This window comes from Penicillium angulare, assembly GCF_028827245.1.
Source record: "Penicillium angulare strain IBT 27051 chromosome Unknown utg000004l_segment0_segment0, whole genome shotgun sequence".
Classification (NCBI taxonomy): Eukaryota; Fungi; Ascomycota; class Eurotiomycetes; order Eurotiales; family Aspergillaceae; genus Penicillium; species Penicillium angulare.
Genome location: NW_026623163.1, coordinates 4,912,586 through 4,937,350, shown reverse-complemented (window position 1 = coordinate 4,937,350; position 24,765 = coordinate 4,912,586). Strand labels below are relative to the sequence as shown.

Sequence of the window (24,765 nt, the reverse complement as noted above, 5' to 3'; positions counted from 1 at the left end):
GTGAGAAGCGTGATAATCGAAGGTTGTTTTGTTGGCAAAAATCCACTGCTGGTAGATTTGCCTCATTAGTACATAATCAAACAAATAGGAACCAGGCCGGTTTGAGGATCAAAAGCAAATCCCGAAGGGGAACTGTTTTTTTGTGATCATCCGTTGGGATTAAACTGAAACAGATCCTCCTCCAAAAGACCCATCATGTATTGATTCCCTGAGAACCAATTTCCCAACTGTGCTGCTTGTGAAATCTCGGTAATAGATGGTGCTTCATGATTCGAACGCTGTGACCGAACAGCCAGCATAGATAAGTCCTGCATATGTGCAGTAGACTCCGGAGCTTCGACTTGCATGCCAGGTACATCGGGTTGGAAGTACCCCGAACTGGTCATGGTATTTCCAGGTGCCAGTCCCAGGGCACTGAGATAGACATCAAACTCCTGTCCGACTGAAGCAAGGTTCTGATCCTTTTCCGCTTTACTTCGAGTTTTAGTCTCAACGTACAGTCTCGCGACGGTAGCGAGAACGGAGCAAATATTGTGGAGGCGATCAACGGCCTGGGAAAACGAGCAAAGTGGGTGAAGAGAGGCTACGAAGTCGTCGAGTCGAGTGAGATCGTCTTCGTCGGATGTTGCAATTACGTGGCAGAACATTACTATGAACGGAACGAATGGCGAGAGTAGGACGGCCCTGTTAACTTTCAGTTTCTTTATCGCGCGTCTGAGAAAATAGTATGCTGCGGTGGTTCTTACCAGTGCATATAAGAACAGCGAATAACCTCGCTGGCTTCTTGTAAGGAGCCAACACATCCTTGGTGACATTGCAGTGAGGCTCGGGCTGTTTCAATACATTCTGGTATGAATGTGCCGGAGGAGCCTGATTCGGCAGGTATCGCGCGGTATATTAACGTCAGAATCGCGAGCCGACTGACCTTGTCAGTCTGAAGATAAACAATATCCATATCATTCAAATCAAGCCTGGTGGACATGATGGACTGTTATGATCAGCATCTCGCTTGAAACTTGTATTCTATGGGGTCCACATACTTCAAATGGCTCGATAATTTCTGTATTCATCTCTGCAGCCAGACGACGAGCATGGGAAACTCTTTGACTTTCGGGTTGATTCAGAGCAGCGGGACTATACAGAAGAGTGTATACCTTGCTTTGGAGCGTAGCCTGCGTTGTCCACAAGGCGCATACTTTACCCCATATTGTGCCATCATCGAACGTCTCCGAGGGAGGGGGCAGTCCAATGTCATAGTCTTCCATGGGCGACGCCCGACCAAGCCGAAGAGCCATCAAATTTAGTAAAGTGTATAGTGACCAAAATATACGCTGTTTTTGCTTTCTAACTGCCGGGGTATCATGCTCCATGGAGGACAAACGATGGTAGCCCAAGGTTTGACACATATGGAGAGCTGTTGAAGCCAGTGTCCAACCTACAGATGGCTTGGAAATTTCAAGGCCGTGCATTGCCTATTATAATTAGATCCCTCATGGCAAATTGTAGCGGGAGGACTTACTCCAAGAATAAGGGCAACAATGGATTCGTTGGTCACCGGCATCAAAATATTCAAGCTGGCTACTGCTGCCTCCAGATTATGCTTGCTCATCTGTACATAATGTTGATACTCGTCACGGATAGCTGGGTCCTTCTCTACATATGTCAATTCGATGAAAAGGCAGTAGAGTCCAAAATTAGCAGAAATGAATGTTGCGTCAGAATATTCATCGGTGCAGAAGTAGACTTGTCGACATGTCTCGATGAAGTAATCTACGTCAAAGAAGGGAATAAAGCCACCGAACGTAGACGGCGGATTATCTGAGAAGTACATCAGCGATAGAGCCCATAAACTTCGCCATGCGGTCGATCGCACCTTTCACCTCCCTCAACACTGTCAAAACGACTGATTGCGGTGGCATTTTCAGCTCACGAATATCACAACGAGAGCCCAATTTACTCTCCTGGTTGGGAAAATGAGCCCTTTGTGGATCGGTTTCCCGGCGTTTATTCTGCAATTCCACAATTCGGCGTAATGATGACAGTGCCTCATTTATTTTCGGGCTCGATAAGACTTCGGGCGTGCTATGCGAAACGGCAGATTCCAAGAATTCCCGAGCGTATACCGAGTGCGCTGCGAGAGATGAATTCCCCTCAAAGCTAGAGCTTAGATCATGTTGCTCAATAGCGAAGTTGGACGTATACCCCGGGCCTTTGAGGCCCGCATGGTCAAGTTTCACCGCAGGAGAATTAACGCGAGCATTTGGTATAGGTGATCGATAAGGGGGTCCAAAAGATCCATTGGGTGTATGCACATGCGATCGAGATGCAGCGACTAGCTCCTGCAGAGCTTTTTCGATGCCGCCTAGTCGCTCTTCAATAAAATCTATCTTGTGCTCACTGCGCTTGCTTGTCAACGCGCCGACCGAATGTTTTGGGTTTACCCAAATCATCAACCATCTGGATTCAGATGACTTACTATTGACTAGAGATAAGGACTCGCCTTCGAGGCTCATGTGGCTTTTGGCCCTCGCCTGTAGATCGACAGATAACTTTTGAAGTGCGACAATTTGCGCATGGAGAGCGTTTATCACAGCGGATCTGCAAAAGCTACATCAATATTCCATGCCATGCATTGGCTAACGCCCATGAATATTTTTACTCACTTTTCGAGCACGGCATTGATCACACTAGATAAATGTTAGTGTATTGATTAATCTACAATAACTGGATTTGCCACACTAGTAACTTATACGTAGTGGATTGGAGTGATAGTAATCATGTACATACTGCGCGTCGGGCCAAGTTGCTGCTTGGCACCTGGTGCTCGTCGTTCTCGGAGCCCTCGGGTTCCATGGCAGGATTTGGTGAAGATGACACAAGGGGAAGCGCACCTGCATTTACTAGGGGGATGGATGTCAACGGGTAAAAGCGGTGCTGCCTGGACGCCATGATCACGTGCCTCGTGTCTATAATCTCTATGAAATTGGGATATTTACTTATTTAATAATCTTCAGTAAAGGATGTTCTATTGTAAACTCGTAAATACATGGAATCCCGACAAAGCTATCGACACCCATGATGTTAATTTAGCGTGTCGGGTCGTCATGTTGTAGAGCAAATCGCCTCTTCAGGCTCTACCACTCAACAGGGCGGCAGAGCGCGTCCAGCACACACGTGCCCCCCAATATATCGTCTTCTTCTATCCAGCAGAAAGAAATGAGAGATGATGAAACGCAAGACAAGGAAAATGCATTCGATGCTTTAGGCCTTAGGGGAAGCTGGGGAACTCCAAGACCCGTCACTTTGCCAAACTCCGGTGGGTCCGTAATTGCCAGCCGAGGCGCCCCGGAGGAATGCAAACCGGAAGAACAAATCGTCAGGCTTGTCAGATGGATCGCTCCCTGTAATAAGGACAGACTGGGTTTCGAAATCAGATGCATCAAGGCTTCGGCGCACGAATACGGGCGGCTGTTGCAATTCCAACCCATCATGACCGTGGCGATGCCAAGTGAATTCTCCGCTCTTGTCTTCATCCAGATAACCTCGGAAACGCTCTACATCATTGAGCAAAACCGAAATCCCATCCACACCAAGGCCTTCCATTCGTTCGGGTTCCCACAAAGAAAATGTGATATTGCCATTGCCAGGATAGGTCTCATTGGATCCCGTACCCGGTAAGAAAATCTTTACGGATGCATCAGTGATATTGGGATATGTTGAGCCCCACCAAGCATTACCTCCAGCGCGACCTGGAGCTAGTTCCCCTAGAGCGGCAGGTGTCTCAATGATAGAAGCGAACCCCCACCGAGCAATGCCATTGATAAAAAGACCAAGGAGCAAACCCTGATAAACCAACGATGGCCTTGTGGGGAAGGCAGTCCCAGGTAACAGTAACATAGCCAGAATATAATGATGAATCCGGAGTCGCAGGCCGGGAAGTGGTAAGAGAATGAGGATGATCAAACCCATGCTGCAGTAGATCTTCAGGTAACGCGGCAGTAAACCACCTTGGCGAATTTGCCACGCTTGGGTAAGGATGATTGTAAGTACGGTTGGAATGACCAAGGCTAGTGCCAATTTTGCACCGGGTTGTTGCTGTATATCCATTGGTGTGAGTCGCTGGAGGGGAATCAATCGCGCGAAGGTATAGTTGTTCAGGGCGCCGATAAAAAGCGGCGGGAGGTACAGAATGAGCTTTTCAAGTTGATAAATAGGCGAAGTGATTGGTTGGAGAAGAGGGGCGGCACAGAACTTGTATAGAACAAAAACGACAAATGATGCCGGGAGTAGTCGAGACAAAAGAGTGGAGACAAGATCAGCAAGACCTGGATAGGAAGGCGGATCGCCAACAAGACCGGTATGAGAAAACACGATGAAAAACGTGCTGAAGAATAGTACTGGCGGCGATGTGCAGAAAAGCCAAAGCACTCCGATCGCAGCCGCCGTGACCCCAAGAAGGGTCCAGCGGGGGTCAGCCGGGCAATGGGCTTGCGAGGAAGGTAGCTGAAGAAAGCTAAATGACTTTGGGAAGGTCGATGGGAAAGATTCTGACTTAATCCCGTTTTGTTTCACGGACGGGAATGAGTGCGCAGCACCTTCGAGTTTCACAACGCCACAACCGCCGTCATTAGAAATGACACCGGAGTGCATCGCCGCTTGACACACAAAGCTGTCGGCACGGTATACTGCAGGGGCAGATGAGTGCGGTGGCGGGCCTCCAATCACAAGACTTTGGTAGTTAAAAGAATGGTTGCCCACAACATGGGGCTCTAACAATTTTAAATCGCCACAATTTGCGGGGCAGCGAAAGGCGATGGTCGACTCTGAAAAGGGTCGGCAATCGTTACCGTTAAGGCCGCAACCATTGTCGGACCTCCTTTATAGTTAAAAAAAACAGCAGGGATTAGTCAAGTTCAACCCATTTTGAATATCGTGTTATGACGTACCATAAAGTGGTACCGCATGAGAGTGTCTGGAGCTGCCCATATCCCTCAATATAACCAGAAGAACGTGAGTCCAGAAGAACCAAAAACCATGGCAAGAACCAAGATAGGTATATCAGAAAAAGTAGGAATAATTTGTGCTTGCGCTTGGGAAAGAAGCGCTCGAGATACTGAACGGGCAGCTCCTGCAAGCGGGGAAATAGAGGCTTTAGCAGCAGCATATGGGGAGGATCCGGTCCTTTAACCCAATTTGCAGTCGCACGTCCGGCCTTTCTTAATGGCAATGGAACCCAGCCCCATCGAAAAGACTTGGATGATTCTTGTAACCAGATGGGCAAGGTGCTGCCCGATTCAACATCAGGTGGCGGGAAATCTTCGGAAGCATCGGGATTGAGCATCCGATCATCATCTTCGATCAAAGGGGGGACATATAGTCGACCGGCCTCGTCACGGCCCTCTCCAAGCATGGCTGTTGAAGGGTACTCTAGAAAAATAGAAAGAAGGTCTATAAAGCAAGTGAATGAATGTGAAGGCTATGATGTCGGTGTCGGAGCGGTCGGCACGCTAGGGTCGAAAACAGTGGGGATCGTCTCCAAAAAGTGGGTTTCCTTGAGAAGGCGGAGGATCACCAGGAACCGGGACACTAGAGCACCAAAACACCCAGAATGACTGTAAAGATCGGACCAGTGAGTACTAATATAAGGCGAATTCAGTAAAGCGGGTTTAGATAAGAGAGTGGATGTTGTAAGAGAGAGATACAAAGGAGATCGATCATGGAGATGGGGATTCGCGGGGGCCAAAAGGCGGATTCGAGGGCGGTGACCTGGGGCACTACTGTAAGGTTGACATTGACCAGTTCACAGTCGTCACATGACTGTTCAGGTGCAAAGTCCCCTTTGTTCTGGTTCCTGGTCCATATTTAGGCATGATCGATAGGTTTACTGGATTTGATTCTATCTCAACATTTAATATTTGGAAAATGACAGCTATGCTTTCGCTGACAGGGCCCTAACGCAGGATAATGCAACAAAAAAATAAGCATTATACTTTCCCCCCTGCCTGTCATCCCCAAGCTTGGATATGCACATGTTATCTATGCTTATTGGAGTCAAGTCGCTCCAGCACCAGAACGAGGACTGATACCCACCCGCACAAAGAAACATCTATCAATGCACTAAGACGGTTTGGCTCCGACAGGATTTATTCCTGGTTTCTATTTCCATGGCTAGCTCCTTTCGGCAGTCTAGTCCCTGTTATCCGTCCTATCAAACAACTTTTTAGCAAATATAGTGGAACGGCCGGGTCTCAACGGCTTTGCTTATCAAGCGAGGCTCGTGCGGGGATATTTAGTAGGATACGGGGTGCTCGGAGATTAGAAATAGAAGTATAGACCCGTTTTGGCTCCATTGACCTTATCTGTCACTTTCCTCACCTCCTGGGACTTCGTAGTTGATCATCCCGTTGACATCTGCACGACCGTTGAGGTACAGCGATCAACATGACGGTGACAGCCCCACAGCCGTTAGACTTGTCGCACCACTACTCCTATACTGCCAAAAATCGTATCCCCAGTTCTGTGAAAAGCTTCTACAAGTATTATTCTGTTCCGGGCATTGCCAATCTCGCGGGAGGTAACATTATCTTGTCCCCCAAACAATTCACCAAAACAGATCAACAAAACAAATGAACAAAGTCCGACTCATGATGATTCTCTACAGGTTTACCAAACCCGGCGTACTTCCCTTATGACACGCTCGAGGCCACAGTCGCCAAGCCAGAGCGCCTAAAGCCCAGCACCGACGCAGACTCAAAACCAGATCGAGTTAATGTACCTAAACTATCGCAAACCGCCGACATTCAAACACGGATAGACTTGACTACTGCTCTTCAGTATGGAACTGCTGAAGGATATCCTGCCCTATTGGCTTTCCTACGCCAATTTGTCCGCAATCATCTCCATCCCAATGTGCCCTATGAAGGAGGGGCAGATATCATTCTAAGCTGTGGTAATACCGACGGCTTTTCTAAGGCTCTTGATCTTTTTGTCAATCCTTGGAATCCGCACCGAGATTGGGTTCATCAACGAGAAGGAATTTTGTGTGAGGAGTTTACATACATGAATGCTATTCAAACTGCTCAACCTTTGGGCTTGAATATAGTGGGCGTGGCGATGGATGGCGAGGGGATGCGTGCTTCAGGCAAAGGAGGCCTCGCTGACGTGTTAGAAAATTGGAATTTTCGACAGGGTCGTCGGCCTCATGTTATGTATACGGTGACGTGAGTAGAGCCTGAACTCATTGTTGATTTCCGGGAAGGCTAAGAGCATTTGAACTAATAAAACAACAGGGTTGGTCAAAATCCGTCGGGTGCTGTGTTGCCAATCGAACGGAAAAAGGAAATATACGCCATCTGTCAAAGATATGACGTGGTTGTTGTTGAAGACGAGCCATACTGGAACTTGCAGTTCCCATCTGCATACGAAATGGAGGCACATGCACGTGGCTTATCAGGTACATCGTCACGATACAATAAGAAGCAAGGAAAGTCGTCGGGTTATTCATTTCTCGATTCATTGGTTCCCTCATATCTATCAATTGATACCGATGGCCGAGTAGTAAGACTCGACACGTTCTCGAAGACCATTGCTCCGGGTAGTCGACTTGGCTGGATTACTGCTCAGCCCGCTATAATCGAACGTCTGACTCGTATCACTGAATCCTCCACGCAGCAACCATCTGGATTTGTGCAATCAATTATTGCTGAAACTATTATGGGAAACCAATGTGGGGATTCAAAGTCTCGAGTCTCCAAGGTACGAGAAGGCAAAGGGTGGCAGATGGCCGGCTGGGTCCGCTGGCTTGAAGGGTTGCGAGCCGGTTATGAGAAGCGCATGCAGGCCATGTGCACCATTCTAGAAGACAACAAGTTCTTTCTCTCAGAAGACTTCGAGAGCTTCCCCTCTGCAACCACAAATCAGGCTGACGGTTGGGAAATAATTGACCGTATCCAGATGTTTAACTTCGTTTGGCCAAAGGCTGGCATGTTCGCCTGGATAGAGGTGTATTTTGAGACTCATCCTCTTCGATCCCAATATAGCTCTGAAAAGATCTCTCAGGCTCTTTGGGTTCACTTGACACGAAAGCCGACTCTATGCCTAGTTGGCCCAGGCAGCATGTTTGCTCCTACTTCGAAATCTTTAGAGCGGGCTCACAGGTATATACGCATTTCTTTCGCACCGATGGACCTTGAAGAAGTTGCACCATTCACTAGCAGACTTGTGCATGGATTCCGATCGTTTTGGAAACGCAAGAATTTGGATGACTTGGAAGATGATATTTCTAATTTAGATATGCTAGCGGTACGGGCAGGCTCCAGGGCCCATTTTTCAGCAACGAGCTATTGATTAATACCGAATTCGGATAATGATTGAGCAGCACAACTTGGGATGTAGATACACGAAGATAGCAAATTGTCAATGACTTGATATTTAGAAAATTATGGCTGACGTTTTCCCCCCTTTTTGAACGACTACCACAATACGAGGATGTCTCAATCACTGTCAAGTTGAATGGGATGTCCATGTTCACACACATACACCCGGGCTTCCAAGCACTTGAAGGCAAACTTGAAGTCAAACTTGAAGTATACACAAGACTATAAAGACTGTATACGTAGCTATGGCATATAGTTTTTTACCTGACAGTGGCCATTTTCATTTGATTTTTTTCAGAATACCCACAACTTAACATGCATGCGGCAGCCCTCAGCTCAACGTACAGCCCTCCCACTCGATATACCAAGCTACTAGTAAATCTACTCCCATCCCCCTCCTCTTCCACCACCCCGACCACCTCGGCCTCCTCCCCATCCACCACCTCGACCTCCTCCCCATCCACCACCTCGACCTCCGCCACCTCCTCCTCGGCCTTCTCCCCATCCACCGCGGCCTTGACCGCCACGACCCGGTCCCCATCTGTCATCGCCACCAACTTGCTCAGTATCTTGAACAACCTGGGCACCCTCCGTCGCTTCTTCTGCGCGGGCGACTACTTTCCATTCTATACAGACTTGTAATTAGCAATTTCAGTGGACCCCTTACATAGTGAAGGAAAGTTTACCTTTAGCGGCCTCATCATTGTATACATCATCACGCTGCTCAACGACAGCAACCACCGTGCTCGCCAGACCAAGCAAAGTCAAAAACAAAGTCAACTTCATTATGGTGAATATGTTTCAATGCCTCACTTCTGTTAAATCATTATTGTGGTATGGAAAAGCCTCAGCGAGAGAATCTCACAGTAATATTTAGAAGTCTGTAGTTCAATGAAAACTTGAGGTTATGGACTAATTGCAAGATAAACAGGAAGTGGTAGTCTCAGGTCGTGATGGCAGCCTCTTTAAATATTGACAATTCTAATCTTATGATACCATTTTTATCTCAGGGTCTCATCCGAACCGGTATCAAAGCTGGGATCTCAATATTCACCGATGGCACCGTAATCAACGCCAGTGACCAAGTTTCCCTGTCTTCCAATGCTCGAAGTCAAATGTGGGGAAGAATTACCTTGTTTGAGGTGGCCTATTTGCTCAGCATTCATGTGCTGAGAGGAAATCGGTACAACCGTGAAACATTCTCACGGATAAGAGCACATCCTATAGTGCTGTTTTTCTAGAATTGCAACTTCCAGGGTTCATCGTCATTCCCAGATCATCAGTAGAAGTACAAGTGCGTCTCTTCAGATGCCCCATATATTTCCATGTCCACAAATGCGACAAGCCAGTAGTAATGATAAAACTCCTAGATGAAGCTTCTCGGGAAAAAACGTCTTTCATATGTAGCCAATTACAGGCTCTTTTAGCAGTACCACCAAAGAAGCATGTGGAAAGTCTGTTAATCTGCTTCCATCGAGTTAGGTACATTATTCCATGTATCTCGGCTTTATTTTGCGAATACGTGGATTGTATGACAAGATTTGCCATCGTGTCTCCTGTTAAGTTTGAAAGTACCTTGATGATGACCGATTGGAGTGGTGAAGAGTAAGTCGCTGCAGGGGTAGCTGCTGCTGAGTTTCAATAGCTTGTAAGACAAAAACCTGGGGATCTCACAAGAGCTCGGCTTACGGGTTCGCGAACTTTGACAGGTTTGACTGTATGACGACAAGGAACGCTAATCTTCACCTGCATATACCGTGGTGTATGTAAATGATTCTAAGATTAGGAATTGTATGCAGGAGACCTTGGTGGGTAATGCAGAACTTGCACAATATCAGTATCCAGTCGTTCCAAAGTCTACCGATATTTTGTCTTCTGTTTGATCAACTTTCTGCAGCTGCTCGGGTGGTACATCGAAAGGTGACCCAAGCATATCCTTGAATTTTAAACCCGAACAGAACGATACCACGGAAGAACCTCGTGATTTCCGTCAAATCTTGACTTTTGTGAGACAAGCGTCAAGGTTTCATTGACGTGGCAGTTTTGCCATGTTGTCATTTCCAAAGTTCTAGCGAGTGTTCCATCTGACGTTGTAATTTAGATGGAACAGAGAGTAGATGCATTGCGTGTTTCAAGGCTTAAGTGGCGTTTCATTGTATAGTGCTCCTTGCTCGGCAATTGAATGTAACTGCATCTTCAATATCGATCTACGTAAGCTCTGCGTACTACTCACAATATGCTCATAAAAGTTCCCAGTGGCATGATATAGTACATCCAATTATCCATAAAGTGGTGCCTTGATGCCTGAGGAAGCATCTGCGGGGAAATCAATAATTTCCCAAAAGTTCTCCGCAGTCGGCCAATCCTATACATCTTCCTGTTCACAACCTTGCAAGCCATGCAGAACAATGTCGCAATTGGATGACCTACAGAATCGAGATCTGGCCGAAGAAATCGAAGCCATAAACGCCATATATGAACCCGACACCATCACATTAGACGGCTCGTCAGCCACATCATCATCCAGCGACAATGCGCAAACCACGATAACGCTCCAGCTGCCCGGTCAACCTCATCTCTCCTTTATAATTTCATTCGGCACTGAATACCCCGGGACTCGGCCTAATATTCTTGGTACGGCATCTACGGCCGCACGTGGAGAAGGGAAAATCGCTGTAGATGTGCTGGAGGACATTGTGCAACGAACATGGCAGCCGGGCGCTGTATGCTTGTTCGACGTGATTAGTGAAGCGGTGGAGGTATTTCCTGAATTGAATATCGGTGGAGTCAAGGATGCTGGTGCCGGAGAATTACCATCTGCACAAAATGGACAGTTAGCAAACCAGACGGTAACACCGGATAAATCTACATCGGCCACTTCGCACGTCGTGGAGAGTTTTGCGGCCCTTTCAATAAAAGATGCATTTGGACTCGATGCGCCTCCGGACTGGATTCTCTCCGATGTGGTAACTGAGAAGAAATCTGTGTTTCTGGCCAGAGCAGTGCAAGTGTCCGATCTCACTGAGGCACAGTCTTATTTGGACTACCTCACTGCTACTGATAAGAAAGCTGCGGTCGCGTCCCACAATATTAGTGCGTGGCGCATTAAACAAAAGAAGGATGGGGCTTCGGCGAGTTCAAATGGAGCTGAGACACAGATTCAAGACTACGACGACGACGGCGAAACGGCTGCTGGTGCTCGCTTGCTACACGTCATGCAGTTGATGGATGTGTGGAATGTTCTGGTCGTGGTATCTCGCTGGTATGGTGGGATTCACCTTGGACCGGCACGATTTCGACTAATCAACGATGTTGGCCGCGACGCGTTGGTCAAGGGTGGATTTGTGCGCAGCGAAAGCTCTGCTAATGCTGAAAAAGGCAAGAAGAAAGGAAAGAAATGAGAAAACAATGGCGAGAGCCGGTGCACAGCATCAGTGTGCCACGAGCGCCAGAGCCAGTGAACTTATCCAATGGAAGTTCCAAGGAACTGCGACCGAATCATATCAGAGGACTCTACAGTCTCAGAAATCATCCGCTGTTTTGAGCTCGGATGAGGAAAGGCTCTGTTGGTAACAAGGTCGACGTCGTCATGTTGCTTTCCAGGCCTACCACGAGCTCAGACCCCCACTGTTATTTGCCTGGGACAGTAAGAAGGGCGAATGGCTTTTCTATAGGGATCCCTAGAGGAAACCTGACTTCGATGACTGTACCATCACTTTACGTTGACCAATTGCTCTGCTTGGGGGACAAGCATCAGAAGACTGTTCCATGTAAGAAAGTTCTATTTGATAGATCGTTAGAATGCAATGTGAAGAATAGAAGATACCTCGTTGACAACTTCCTTGATTCTGTCTCCCATGCTACCTTTCAAAGCTTCCCCGGGGGCTTCGTGGACCATTTCGCTTCAATCTTTCGCATGGGTCCTGCAGGCCACATGGACCTCGACAAAGCTCAACAAAATATTAACAAAACATCAAGATAAGGTCTTCTCAACGATATCCACCATTCATTTCTTGCGCACCGAGCATCTCCGTAACGCATTTCTAAGGTTCATGACTGCTCATTCTTGAGAAATGACATCCACTGTCAGCACTTGTGCGAAGAAGTTAAGCCCATGCGAGTCCAGAAAATCCAGACAGCCACTTGATGCTCATTTGATTGTGATCAACCTCACGAGAATGACAAATATCTACAAACTGATCAAGAACCAAGAACAACTTCCTTGTTTATTAACAGTTTGCGCCTTAATTTAATTTTAATTATGAGCTGAAGGGGCCGAACTACAACCGTACCATGGTACGAGAAGTTTAACATTGCTCGGAGAAGCTCGCGATCTAGTTCCTGAGAATCTCATCTATAAGGAACATGCTATAAGCGCCTCCACTTTATCCACAGCTAAGCTGTTAGCCGAGCTGGGTCAGAAGATGCCAAGAACAGATGAAATTAGCAGGGGCGACAATCTGAAAGTTGAGACAACTAGTTGTGACTCTATAGATCCATACCCGAGAGACAGGTTTAACAGGTATGATGGATCTGCTGTCAACCTGAAACAGCCTTAGTTACTCATTGCTTTCAAATTTTGGGCCTTGCGGAACCTCGGGACATCTTGATCAGTGGTTCGGGTGTGGAGAAGTAGAGATACTGCGGAAGACTCAGCCGCTGATAACCCAAACAAGAAAATGAAGGCATTTTCAGGGTAGTTCATAGTGGGTAGTTCATAGTGGGTAGTTCATAGTGGAGTAAAAAGGAAATGATAGCTCCTATAATTTTTCAAAGGCATTTGAAAATTTGAGATGAAGAAATGACGTCCAACAGCATGTGGGGGAGTCTGAAACAGAGTTCGGTTGACACTTGCCCTTCTCCCCGGAAATCCACCATGATCTCCGCCCTTGAACCGGCTCATTCGACCATTGTTTGAGATTCCTCTCGATGGCCTCTAAGAGATTATACATTACCCATAAATGTGGATCTACTAGCAATATTTTTGGCCCATGGGGGCAATGCGATCGCCCCAGTGGGTAGCTTCCTATAATTTTCCATGCAGAAGATAATATACACGCATAGTATTCTGTAGAACAAGGCTATTATTATTATTCTAAGGCTCTCCATTGGGAATGGCACGAAAGCGCTTTCATCTGCCATGTGTCTCTGTATGTCTCAAATGCAGGAGGCAACTGCGTCATTGCCAAACGATGTGGTTCTATAGGTCGCAACCATGCAATCACATAGTTGCATGGACATGCCAATCACGGTTGTAAGACCGATCACTTTATTATTCTATTTTCCTGGGCATTGTTTGTTGTAGTATACAGTGGAGCTGTCAAACCAAGAAGAGGGATGAAACGAGAGTAACCTGGTCCAAACCTTTTCCATTATGCGGTGGCATCTCTCCTTCTTCCGTGAATTGATTGGTGGCGGACCCGCTGACAAGAAGCTGTAGGCGCCAAGGGGCTGACCCCCGCAACCAATCCTATAGTCGGGAGGACCGGGCACATGGCATCCCTGGGTCCTCAAAATGAATGGTGCGACACGGGGAAGAGGTCTGTTTACCAAGGGGCGGATCGGAGGGGTCACTCTTGCCGCCTGTCTGTGCGGTGGTTGGCTTCCTCACCAGCCGCCCGGCCTGGTTGGAACAGGTAGATCGCAAGCCATAGAGTGTCTGCGTTCTGCTCTCTAACTGGCTGAACTGGCAGAATCCACCCATCACCTCCGTCAGATCTATGCAATTGACGAAGCCAGAGATGAAACATCCCAGCTTTCTCGAAATTCCACTAGCCCCTGACCTGTCTTGCGGCTTGGGCAAAATGGGAATGCGATCGTCAAGATGTTGCTCGGCTAGTGAATTGTGGAGGAGATCAAACTTTCAGAGTATCCGATTGATTGCAGTGGGTGCTTTGACTGGGTCGTCATTCAGGGTCTGTCGGAAAAAAAGGGTCACACCTTGCTGCCAGATGAAGAGACTGAACGGCGCGTATATAAGATCTTTCAGCGCCTATGCATGATTCCTTTTTTTCTCTTCTTCTCGTGCATCTCGACATCTTCTCTTCTCTTTTCATTCTTTTACATTTTCACTCCTTCCTTTCACGGTTTGATACCGAGCGGGCTAGTCCTGTCTTTATTTCTCTCCTTGTCATCTTAAACACTGTTGTCGTTGCCTGTGGCAAGACACTTCTACATTCCTTCAAGCTCTTCTTTGGAAAATACGGTGCCTCTATACATCTGCAAAAAGTCAGCCTGTTTGAAACAAGTAAAAAAGTCAAAGAACTTGGCTGTTCTCGTTTGAATCAGCTTGATTCAGTCTGCCACAACAGTAGGTCACTCTTTATTCGCTCTATACCCGTCGTTTGGTCTCATTCAATGAGCTTGTGCATGGCGATTGTTGCCTGTACGCTCAAGCTGTTTCTGCCTTGTCGACAATATGTCAAGATCTATCAATGATCAGCTATAAAAACGACCTAGACTTTCCATGTATTTTATATCTTCTATTGCTAAAACACCGAATTAGTCTTCGCACGATATTTTTATACTTCCACGGGTACTACCAATCCTTTTCAGTCTGGTCCAATTCGTCTGGTACGAATCAGATCTAACAAAATTTGAGAATTCTTGTCGACCAAACACCACAGAAAAAGTTTGTCTTTATATTTCCAACATGTATGCCAAATCGATCCTCATTGCGGCCTTGAGCGCCTCTATCGCCAATGCCCACATGATCATGACCAAGCCCGTTCCTTATGGCAAGGACACCCTCAACAACTCACCTTTGGCCGCCGATGGCAGTGACTTCCCCTGCAAGCTTCGCTCGGATACCTACGCGGTTAGCGAGCAGAATGTGATGGTTATCGGAGAAAGTCAGCCTTTGACCTTTGAAGGCAGTGCCACTCACGGTGGTGGTTCATGCCAGATCAGTCTGACCACGGATCTGACGCCTACCAAGGACACTGATTGGCAGGTGATCAAGTCCTTCGAGGGTGGCTGCCCAGCTAATGTGGACGGCAATCTCTCCGGCGGTGCCACCATGGTTGACCCATACACCTTCAACTTCACCATTCCCGACGGTATTGCGGCTGGAAAATACACTCTGGCCTGGACCTGGTTCAACCGCATCGGCAACCGCGAGATGTACATGAACTGCGCTCCAGTCACTGTCCAGAGCGGCTCTTCCTCTAAGAGATCTGAGGAAGTTGAAGCCAAGCCCGTCGACAAGGTCCAGAAGCGATCATCTAGCTACCCACCCATGTTCGTTGCAAACGTCAACGGCTGCACTACCTCAGAGGGCGTCGATATCCGTTTCCCCCAGCCTGGTGATGATATCGAGTACCTCGGCGAGGCTGCCAATCTGGCTAAGGAAGGTTCAACAGCTTGTACCGGTACTGCGACATTTGCTGGTTCAGGTGACACTGCCTCGGGCTCCGATTCTAGCTCTAGTTCGGGCTCAGGCTCAGACTCCAGTTCGACCTCAACTTCAGCAACACAGGCTAGTACCGCAACCGCTAGCCAGGCCCCTGAGCCTGCTGCAACTACTACTGCAGCCCCGACAAGTGACCCTGCTCCTCAGCCCACGGCTTCTTCTGCCTCGACTGTCAGCCCAGCTTCCCCATCAAGCAGCACCTCTTCCAGCACTGGTACTCTAAGCGGCTCATGCAGCCCCGAGGGTGAATGGAATTGCATCGCCGGTTCCTCCTTCCAGCGCTGCGCAGAGGGCGTCTGGTCTGTTGCTCAGCAAATGGCCTCGGGTACCGAATGCACCTCTGGTAAGACTTCAGATTTGACGGTGGTTGCCAGCAAGCGCGCTCGTGCTATTTCGGAGCTCCGTTTCCGCAAGCGTGCCCTTGGGGCCCCTCATCACGCATAGACTTAGTATCTGCTGGCTCGGATACTGTCTGCCCTGCTCTTTTAGGCAGGTTTTCTTCGCATTCAAATGTGCTTTTTGGTTCTTGCCTCTTTTTCTTTCACTTCGTTTCCGCCCTAGATAGACGCCCTAGGGCGGACCCCTTTTCTCTTTTTCTGGCACATCATGTTGTGTTTTCGTCCTGTAAATGTTAAGAGACAATATTTAGATATGGGAGATCGGCCTCATGAGCTTTGATGAAATTCAGTGTGACCAATTATAAGATTTCAATTATTCATATGTTCTCTGAGTACGAGTAGATTGTGTTTCTGTAGTCAAAGCCTTGGACGGAGAATCAGACATGCGCTTCATACGCAGAGAAACTAAAATGTACAGCATGTGGACTATAGTGGACGGTGATCATCAGCAAGATGGAGGAATAACATAACAACCTTGCAAGATTAAGGTGAGCTCCAGGCTTCTTAGTGAGAAACAATGACCCATTGATAGGTGGATCGCACCTTCTCCACGAAAGCGCATGTCAACAAACCCAAAAAGGAAGGAGCAAGTGGGGCTACATGATTATGTCATATTTAGTGGTGGCGCTAGTCCGAACATGGTTAATCAGGGCTTAGGGTTGATTCCCGCACTGACTGGGCTTAGCTCAGTAAGCGAAAAAATCCACAGGACAGGCCATACTGGGAAACCTTTGATCTTCAACCTCACCAACGACACCGAACGACAACAATGGCCACCCGCCCTACCGTCTCGATCGCCACGGCTGAGGGCAAGCCCTCCGGGGCCACCCACACCCTGCCCTCTGTTTTCTCTGCGCCCATCCGTCCGGATATCGTCCAGTACGACTCCATGAATAAAAGTTTGAGGTCCGAGGTGGAAATGCTAACGGCTCTACAGGCAGGTTCACACCGGTATGGCCAAGAACAAGCGTCAGCCCTACGCTGTGAGCGAGAAGGCTGGCGAGCAGACCTCTGCTGAGTCCTGGGGTACCGGTACGTTTTCACCAAAAATAATCCTTTGATTTCAGATGCAAATTGGGGATCTTTTCGAGATCATGAAAAGTGGGGGTGGAACGCAAGAATTTTCATTCACTGCGGGAGGAGGCCCAATTGCTTCGACGGGACAATTTGCTAACGGATATCATCTTCAATTGAATAGGTCGTGCTGTTGCTCGTATTCCCCGTGTCTCTGGTGGTGGTACTCACCGTGCCGGTCAGGCTGCCTTCGGTAACCAGTGCCGTTCCGGTCGTATGTTCGCTCCCACCAAGGTCTGGCGCAAGTGGCACCAGAAGATCAACGTGAACCAGAAGCGTTTCGCTACTGCTTCCGCCGTTGCTGCTTCTTCCGTCCCTGCCCTCCTTTTCGCCCGTGGTCACCGTGTCGCCAACGTCCCCGAGGTTCCCCTCGTCATTGAGTCCAAGACCTTCTCCGGCGCTGCCCTGACCAAGACCAAGGCCGCCATTGCCCTTCTCCAGGCCATCGGTGCCGGTGATGAGCTCGTCAAGGTCACCAAGTCCCGCAAGCTGCGTGCCGGTAAGGGTAAGCTCCGTAACCGTCGCCACCGCCAGCGCCGCGGTCCTCTCGTTGTCTACAACCCCGAGGTTGACGGCAAGGAGCTTGTCCGTGCTTTCCGCAACATCCCCGGTGTTGAGACCTCCCCCGTCTTCGCCCTCAACCTCCTCCAGCTCGCCCCCGGTGGTCACCTCGGCCGCTTCGTCGTCTGGACCTCCTCCGCTTTCGAGGCTCTCGACCAGGTCTACGGTACCACCACCACTCCCTCGGCCCTCAAGAAGGACTACCTCCTTCCTTCCGGCCAGGTTGCCAACGCTGACCTTGCCCGTCTCATCAACTCTTCTGAAATCCAGTCCGTTCTCCGCGCCCCCAAGGGTGAGGCCCGCACCAAGCGTGTCAACGTCCAGAAGAAGAACCCTCTCCGCAACAAGCAGGTCATGCTCCGCCTCAACCCCTACGCTGGTGCTTACTCCAAGCAGAAACTTGGCCAGCAGTCTGTTGAGGGCGGCAAGCCCGCTCGCGCTAACGAGACTTTCCTCAACACTCTCACTGAGGAATAAGCGTTGGTCTTTTCCTGTTTATGTTTGAAAAAATGGTAGTCTCAGAGCAAAAATGAATCAATGCCTTTTTGCAATACCCCTGGCTCTCGATTCGGAGTATAATATATGATGGTTACGTTCTTATCTTGTTGCGTTCTTACGGCAATCTAGTGCTAAGATGGTGGGTAATCCGTAGCGTAGAACTGTAGTTGTCACTTATTATTCCTCTTATTTCATTTTTCGCATGTCAGTTGCTTAAGGAGACGAGTAAAGCTTCTTTTTGGAATTTTGACATAGTTCACTCTGAATGCTACTTGATATGCTCTGCTTCATCGAGCTTCCAAGGTTTACATTCTTTAGTCTGTATCTTCTACAACCCTTGGAAGTCAACCGAGATCAAGTTGGCTCGATCCTTCAGCAAACTGGAGTTGACAACTTGGTAAAAGATGGAAACTTCTACCGCGGCCTGCCATATACCCTGTCATGAGATAGTATAGATTGACATTATTCTTGATATGTAAAAGCAATGGAGTTTATAGGTATATTTGTGAACGTCGTGTCTGAAAGCTCCCGGATGTGAGGTGCTACTATATATTGCTCTGGAACTTAAACCCAGGTGTTGACAAATTCCACTTTACACTTGCAATTTTCTTCATAATTCAGCCTATTCTCACTCAAAAGACATCGGACATTCCTTAAAGCTATATAAAAATCCAATAAATGCTATTTGGGAGGTGGAAAGGATCAGCTCTGTGGTAGAGTAAACCAAGTAATGGCTTGAAGAAGAACTTTGAGCTTTAGGCCACGAGACTCCACTTCGAGGTGCAAAATTCAGATTTGAAGTAGCCCAGGAAACGGTCCTCTATTGTATTTTCTATATTTCATGTGCGAAACAATGTGGAACTGATTCGAGGATTCATGCATAGCGTAGGTATATGGGGTAAGATGATAGCTCCAATCTGCTAGGTGCCCAGGTGTGAGTAGTCCGCTGAATTTCTGACAGGTAGAGTGGCATATACTAACTATCACCAACAAGAGATGAGCGATGAAATACATTCAGACCACGTAACCTAGACAAAGAAAATACCCATGCAATTACGGATCGACCAAATCATTTCCATGCGCATATGATCAGTATGCCGAGTATACACGACACGTTCACACAAGCAACTCGTATACTGATCACATGCACCATGACACTGATCGCTGCCTAGGCATTATGAAGCCAATTAATACCGAAATTTTAGATGCAAATTCAGACGGATGGTCAGGGGCTGTGTCGTACTAATTAGATTGAGCTAAAATCTGCATAATAAAAACTTCAAAAAGAAGCTCAACTAGGCGGAGTCCGTTGACTTGATCCACTAATAAATTGAATCTTCAGGTCAAGTTGCAACCCTAGAAGCTGTCACCTGTGGACCTTACTATGAATATCATGATGTATGCATGCTGTTCCGGACGGGCTATACACGGAGAGCGGCGATCGCAAATAAACATTGGAGCCTTGAGGCTGAAGAAGGTATATCCTGCGTTAAGCGATGGAGCTATGGGTGAATCGGGGCAAAGCAGAAGGCCTTGAAAATCTTATTTGCTTCGCTTAACTCGATTTAGCTTCACATGTTCTTGCTTCTAGAAGCTCAATTTATTTGACTTTTGGCGGCAGGCGCCGATTCCCAGGGTTGCATAGCGCAGATCATTTGAGAAATGTATGTACCCGGGGTTTCCATACAATATTTTAACTTGTACATTAGGATACGAGAGTTACGAGAGCTTTGCAAACGGCCCAATATCTTGAAACTTAAAGCTCTGGAGCCTTGAAAAACTTAAACAAATACCGGGTTATAGGATCTTACAAGATGATACCGGCCCGCCATGATCTAATATGACAACATATCACTTCATCTCTTGAATTTCGACACGTGGGCACTCCTAAGCATGAATGCGTCCTCATAATTGTATGAAGAGGTGAGGTTCATGTATGCTACTACAATTAGTCATAATGATACAAGTTCTCCTCTGAAATAAGGGCACAGACACAGACGAACGCTGGTAGTCGGAAAACTCGAACCGAACAGTGTCCAAGCGACGAAGATCACAAACATAAATTGACGCCAAGAACAGCCGTCAGGGTCCACGGGTGATAGTACCCAGGACGGAGGGGCCTGATTCGGCCGGAGTGGAGCTTGATGTACGTCAGTTCTCGGGCGGCGCGGACTTTCCGCGTGTTGTGGAAGGAAAGTAAGGTTGCTGCTGGGGTCGACTTGCCAAATGCTATAGCCGGACCGGGATCTCAACTTTACCGGAGAATTGACAATTGACTTTTGAGGCTTGCTGTAGAATGACACCAGGGCTAGATATTGAGTGCCCGGGGCCGCGCCCTTTGTCTTTTGAGTTTCGATTGGTTTTATTTTATTTATTATTATTATTATTTATTTATTTTATGTTCCTTATGTAGGTACGGAGGATTCTTAGTGACGATGCGATCGTCGAATAACACGCATGCGAAAGTGAGATGCAAAGTTACGAGCTACAACGGGCGGGTTTTGTCTAGCGAGCCCACTATAAGTTAAAAATTGTATGGAGCCGGAGCCGGATAGAAAGGACGATCCACGCGTAGGCTTTGCCTAGAATGCAACCTGGATCAGGTACCAGGATTAACCGAGATCCTTTCGGAAGCCACTTTGCGGTCTTTGATGAGACAACGTCGGAGAAATTTTCTACTCCGATCTAAGGCGTCAGTCGGTGAGACGTTGAGAACAGCTGGCTTGATGGGCACGGATTCTGCTATCTGCCGACAGGATCATTCGGGTTGGAGGTCATCATTTAATTTATTTGAACACTTGTACATCTGTAAATGGGTGCCCTGTACGATTAATATGATGAATACGATGGAGGGATGTCAAGTTGGTCAGCAATCATAGCAATATCACAGGTTAAAATATGAGCCGCCCATTCGGAGTAACGCGAATCATCCAGTTTTGTGTTAAAAAAAATATTATTTTTTTTTAAAAAAAAAAAGAAAGTAAGAAAAACAAACTAAAATTTAATAAATTAAGAACTTGACAAAACAAACAAATAAAGCCTCCAAAATTCAAGCCCACCACCACTTGTGCTGTGCTCCCTACGCCGTAACGCTTCATTAGGTGGAAATTGAATCCTGCCCATTTAGGGGAAGTCTCCATTTGCAGATCCTCAATCAACGATTTGCCATGTATAGGATGCATGTCTCACCTAACACGAATTTGGTTCAGGGGCGGCGCAGAGACAATTACACTACCGGGAGTCAATCCGACGCTACTCCAGAATCTGTGGAGGGAGCACGGACGATGCAAAACATCTTGAGGTCTATGACCCCGGCATGCAGTAGTAGAGTTGCAGTACAGTAGTAGCGGCTATCATAGTCCAGGAACCAGACCTGGACTGTCTCCCCGGACCTATGAAGCCCCCGAATCTTAAATTGAATTATATTAATGCCATGAACTTTTTTTTTCTATGGCGAGGCTTCCTCCCATTCCGCCGGCGCTAAATTCTAGCCACCTAAGTACCCTGGTCTTAATTTATGGTAGAGCAAATGATTTGGCCGTAGTAGATGAGTACATGCGGTGGCGTACTACCTTCATGTCTTTTAAATGCCAGGATCAAGTCGTTATTGCACATGGGATCTTTCTGCGATTCGATACCTTCCTCACTCGAAGCGGAGAGGGTATACTGCATAACAAGACAACAACGCAACCTTGAAAAGGAATACGCAACAAGTACGAACCCCGGGGCTCGGGAGTACAGAGCAGGGATTGACCAGGTTAGATACAGTAGAAAACCCCTAAAAAAAGTTCCGATCGCTGCCAAAAGGATAATTCAAGTGGGTTTTCGTGTCGTAGACAATGTCTCAGCATTTATTTGCTCACAACAACGAATTCGCTGGCTCAAATGGAGAAGATCTTGGGTTAAAGTTCAGGGTCGTAGTCGGCATTGCTTCGGAGGAAAAATGGGCCTGTGGAGATATGAGCCAACGATGCGACAAGAATCTAACCGCGGTGAGGGAGAGCTTGCGAGGTTTTTCGGGTGGAGATACCAGATAGGACAAGGACAGACTCTATTAAATGCCGGGTTGGAGGAACTGACAGAATTTCCAAGTCCCGACAGCCGAAAACAACATGAACAGTCTTTGTTTTCCTAGTAATCACTTTAAACTTCAAATTTCGCTTGCAAAATTTTTAATTATGATTTGGGGCTAAAATAATCTCGTTTAATTTTGGAGCGATACCATAAACAGGAAGTGCAGGGGGTACTTGCGAGCACCAAATAAAGGGCGATCCTGAAAGGCGGCGTGCAGATCAGATCGCCATGCATTTGAGACAAATACGTGGTCAACTCTGGAGTGCATCGCCGTTGGAGTAAGTAGTCAAGTGGAATGTGCATGGTGGGGTTGAGGTCGTCCATGCGGGCCTATTGGATACAAGGGAGGCTTGGAAGACCAGGGTTCCTGGAATCAAAGAGAGAGAACTGATCGTCTAGGCCGTACGAAGTAGACAGGGGGAAGGAAAGATGCTGGATCTCGACTCCAACAGAGCTGCATGGTTATTCCTTCGCGAACAGTAAGATTTGATACATCGTGTTTTTTTGCAGGATGGCAACTTCCCTCCTTGTACTAGTCTGCAGCACCAAGTCCATAGCACCAGGTATATATTCAATAGAACAGTGGAATCTTGGAACTATCATGATGATCATATTTTATGAACGCGTACTGTACATCAAAATCATGGAAAGTGTGCAAAATCTGCACATGCCAGCCTAGGTATCTTCCGCCGAGCATGCACAACGGAGTGGATTCGCGTCGCAATATACAGCAATCAGCATTAACCGACTCAACCGAGGATAAAGTCCCGAAACATTGACTTGTCAGGCATTCGGGTTTAACAACTCTTAATTAATAGAATAATTAATTATGTTGAAAAATTCTACGGAAAAGGACGAAAATTATGGAGACATCTCCGACCAAACCAACTAAATCAAGCGAGGGTCCGGCGCAAAATTTGGGAATCGGTGCCCACACGGTCCACCCTGCACGACCACACGATCCAGCGATCTTCGCACCGCACTGAGCGCTGTCCAAAAGAGCGATAAGCCCTGCAGCCCCGACAATGGATCCAAGGAGGATTTGCCTGACTAGGCATCTAGTCGCCCGCGCCACCGTCGGCCGAAATCACCATGGCCCACCAGAAGGATATTCGCGGCCTTGATCTTGTGAATAAGACGTCTCGGGAATTGCCAAGATCCTTATGTATACAATCGGAGAAACATTAAGTTCCTAGCTACAGCCGCGGAAAGCGTCTCCTCAGCCGATTGAGGAGCTCTGGCGCTTGCGATGGAAGTGCGGTTTATTCCGTTATGTTGTGGGGGTACACCAAAGTGTAGTTAACGTGTAGCAAGAAACGAGAACGAGAGATCGTGCCCAGCAAATCCCGAAAACCTTCTCATTCATTGGGTGCAAGGCTACCCCGTAGAACAAGGCTGTAGAGGTGTACTGTATCATGGACATGAGACTGGTCACGGAATACTTGATTTAATTCCGGTTTTTGTTTTCTTTGGGCTTTATGACTTGGTAATACATAGTACGCATGAATTTTAGTCCATGTAGGAATGGAAAGGAGACGATCAGAAGATTCCGAGGTATTTCGATTCAATGTCTCATCCCGGACGCTTACATCCTTGATCCTTGTGAGGGATTCGTGAATTAATATAAGGATGCAGCGGACAGGTGGAGGAGCTTGGTAGGTGTAGCCCGGACGAACCCAAGGGGATTCCGCTGGGTTTTCTTATCCTTCCCTCTCTCCACTTTGCGACCAGTGTCTTTTAAGCAAAGAGTCAATACCTGGATTCTCTCCACCGCGTGGGTTCCCACGGCAGTGTGTTTCAATTGCCGGTGGATTCGGTTTAGGATTACGCCAGCACGCCTTCATAATTGGTGATCTGATGTCAAAGACAAGAACCGAAATGCCGAATATTTAATCGTAGTGGAACGGCGTCGGGGGGTATCCACTTAGAATCCTGTGGTGTATATGATATGACCTCAATGAATTTTTTATTTTTTTTAAATTCATTTTCTCCTCTACAGTCTATTTTTACGAATGGCCATTTTCTCCGATGGTCCTATAAAATACCTGAAATATCGATCCTAATACTACTATCCTCTCGGGTGTTGACCGTGTGGCGTTCACCAAGGAGAGCCTCCTGCAGGCTTGAGTCCATAAGAGGATTGAAAGCAAACGAGGGGTCCAGTGGTTCAGAATTATAGTAGGAATATGGGCTTAATCTGTTGGAGCATGGTTTAGGTAATTTTTAATTTATTGATAAATTCAATTTTTTCCATATTTTTGGGGCGATTTGAACCTTCGAGAATTTTATCTGCGCAGACGGGGCAACCCAGAACAGTATAGATCGAGTCCACTTCTCGTCGATCGTATGGTTGTCCGTGAGGTGTAGCTAAATT

General features: G+C 47.4%; 7 protein-coding genes across 7 annotated transcripts; 4 read left to right on the top strand and 3 right to left on the bottom strand.

Annotated features, from left to right (window-relative positions):
* Window positions 1-146: 146 nt before the first annotated feature.
* On the bottom strand, window positions 147-2,853 carry N7478_005728 (uncharacterized protein; the record flags this gene model as incomplete). Its single annotated transcript, XM_056921942.1, has 7 exons — window positions 147-684; window positions 747-988; window positions 1,041-1,472; window positions 1,520-1,818; window positions 1,874-2,531; window positions 2,664-2,687; window positions 2,788-2,853. 7 exons carry the CDS (start codon window positions 2,851-2,853, stop codon window positions 147-149), a joined length of 2,259 nt encoding a protein of 752 aa, XP_056779979.1.
* Window positions 2,854-3,261: 408 nt separating this feature from the next.
* Window positions 3,262-5,410, bottom strand: N7478_005727 (LCCL domain-containing protein; the record flags this gene model as incomplete). Its single annotated transcript, XM_056921941.1, has 2 exons — window positions 3,262-4,876; window positions 4,947-5,410. The coding sequence occupies 2 exons, from the start codon at window positions 5,408-5,410 to the stop codon at window positions 3,262-3,264; spliced, it is 2,079 nt and encodes a 692-aa protein (XP_056779978.1).
* A 1,031-nt stretch (window positions 5,411-6,441) lies between these two features.
* On the top strand, window positions 6,442-8,346 carry N7478_005726 (putative aromatic amino acid aminotransferase; the record flags this gene model as incomplete). Its single annotated transcript, XM_056921940.1, has 3 exons — window positions 6,442-6,574; window positions 6,662-7,220; window positions 7,290-8,346. The coding sequence occupies 3 exons, from the start codon at window positions 6,442-6,444 to the stop codon at window positions 8,344-8,346; spliced, it is 1,749 nt and encodes a 582-aa protein (XP_056779977.1).
* Window positions 8,347-8,756: 410 nt separating this feature from the next.
* On the bottom strand, window positions 8,757-9,161 carry N7478_005725 (uncharacterized protein; the record flags this gene model as incomplete). Its single annotated transcript, XM_056921939.1, has 2 exons — window positions 8,757-9,001; window positions 9,062-9,161. 2 exons carry the CDS (start codon window positions 9,159-9,161, stop codon window positions 8,757-8,759), a joined length of 345 nt encoding a protein of 114 aa, XP_056779976.1.
* Window positions 9,162-10,783: 1,622 nt separating this feature from the next.
* Window positions 10,784-11,776, top strand: N7478_005724 (IMPACT family protein; the record flags this gene model as incomplete). The annotated part of the gene is made up of 1 exon (XM_056921938.1): window positions 10,784-11,776. The coding sequence occupies one exon, from the start codon at window positions 10,784-10,786 to the stop codon at window positions 11,774-11,776; it is 993 nt and encodes a 330-aa protein (XP_056779975.1).
* A 3,251-nt stretch (window positions 11,777-15,027) lies between these two features.
* On the top strand, window positions 15,028-16,230 carry N7478_005723 (lytic polysaccharide monooxygenase AA11 family protein; the record flags this gene model as incomplete). Its single annotated transcript, XM_056921937.1, has 1 exon — window positions 15,028-16,230. The coding sequence occupies one exon, from the start codon at window positions 15,028-15,030 to the stop codon at window positions 16,228-16,230; it is 1,203 nt and encodes a 400-aa protein (XP_056779974.1).
* A 723-nt stretch (window positions 16,231-16,953) lies between these two features.
* Window positions 16,954-18,296, top strand: N7478_005722 (60S ribosomal protein uL4; the record flags this gene model as incomplete). Its single annotated transcript, XM_056921936.1, has 3 exons — window positions 16,954-17,063; window positions 17,122-17,216; window positions 17,383-18,296. 3 exons carry the CDS (start codon window positions 16,954-16,956, stop codon window positions 18,294-18,296), a joined length of 1,119 nt encoding a protein of 372 aa, XP_056779973.1.
* Between the last annotated feature and the right edge of the window lie 6,469 nt (window positions 18,297-24,765).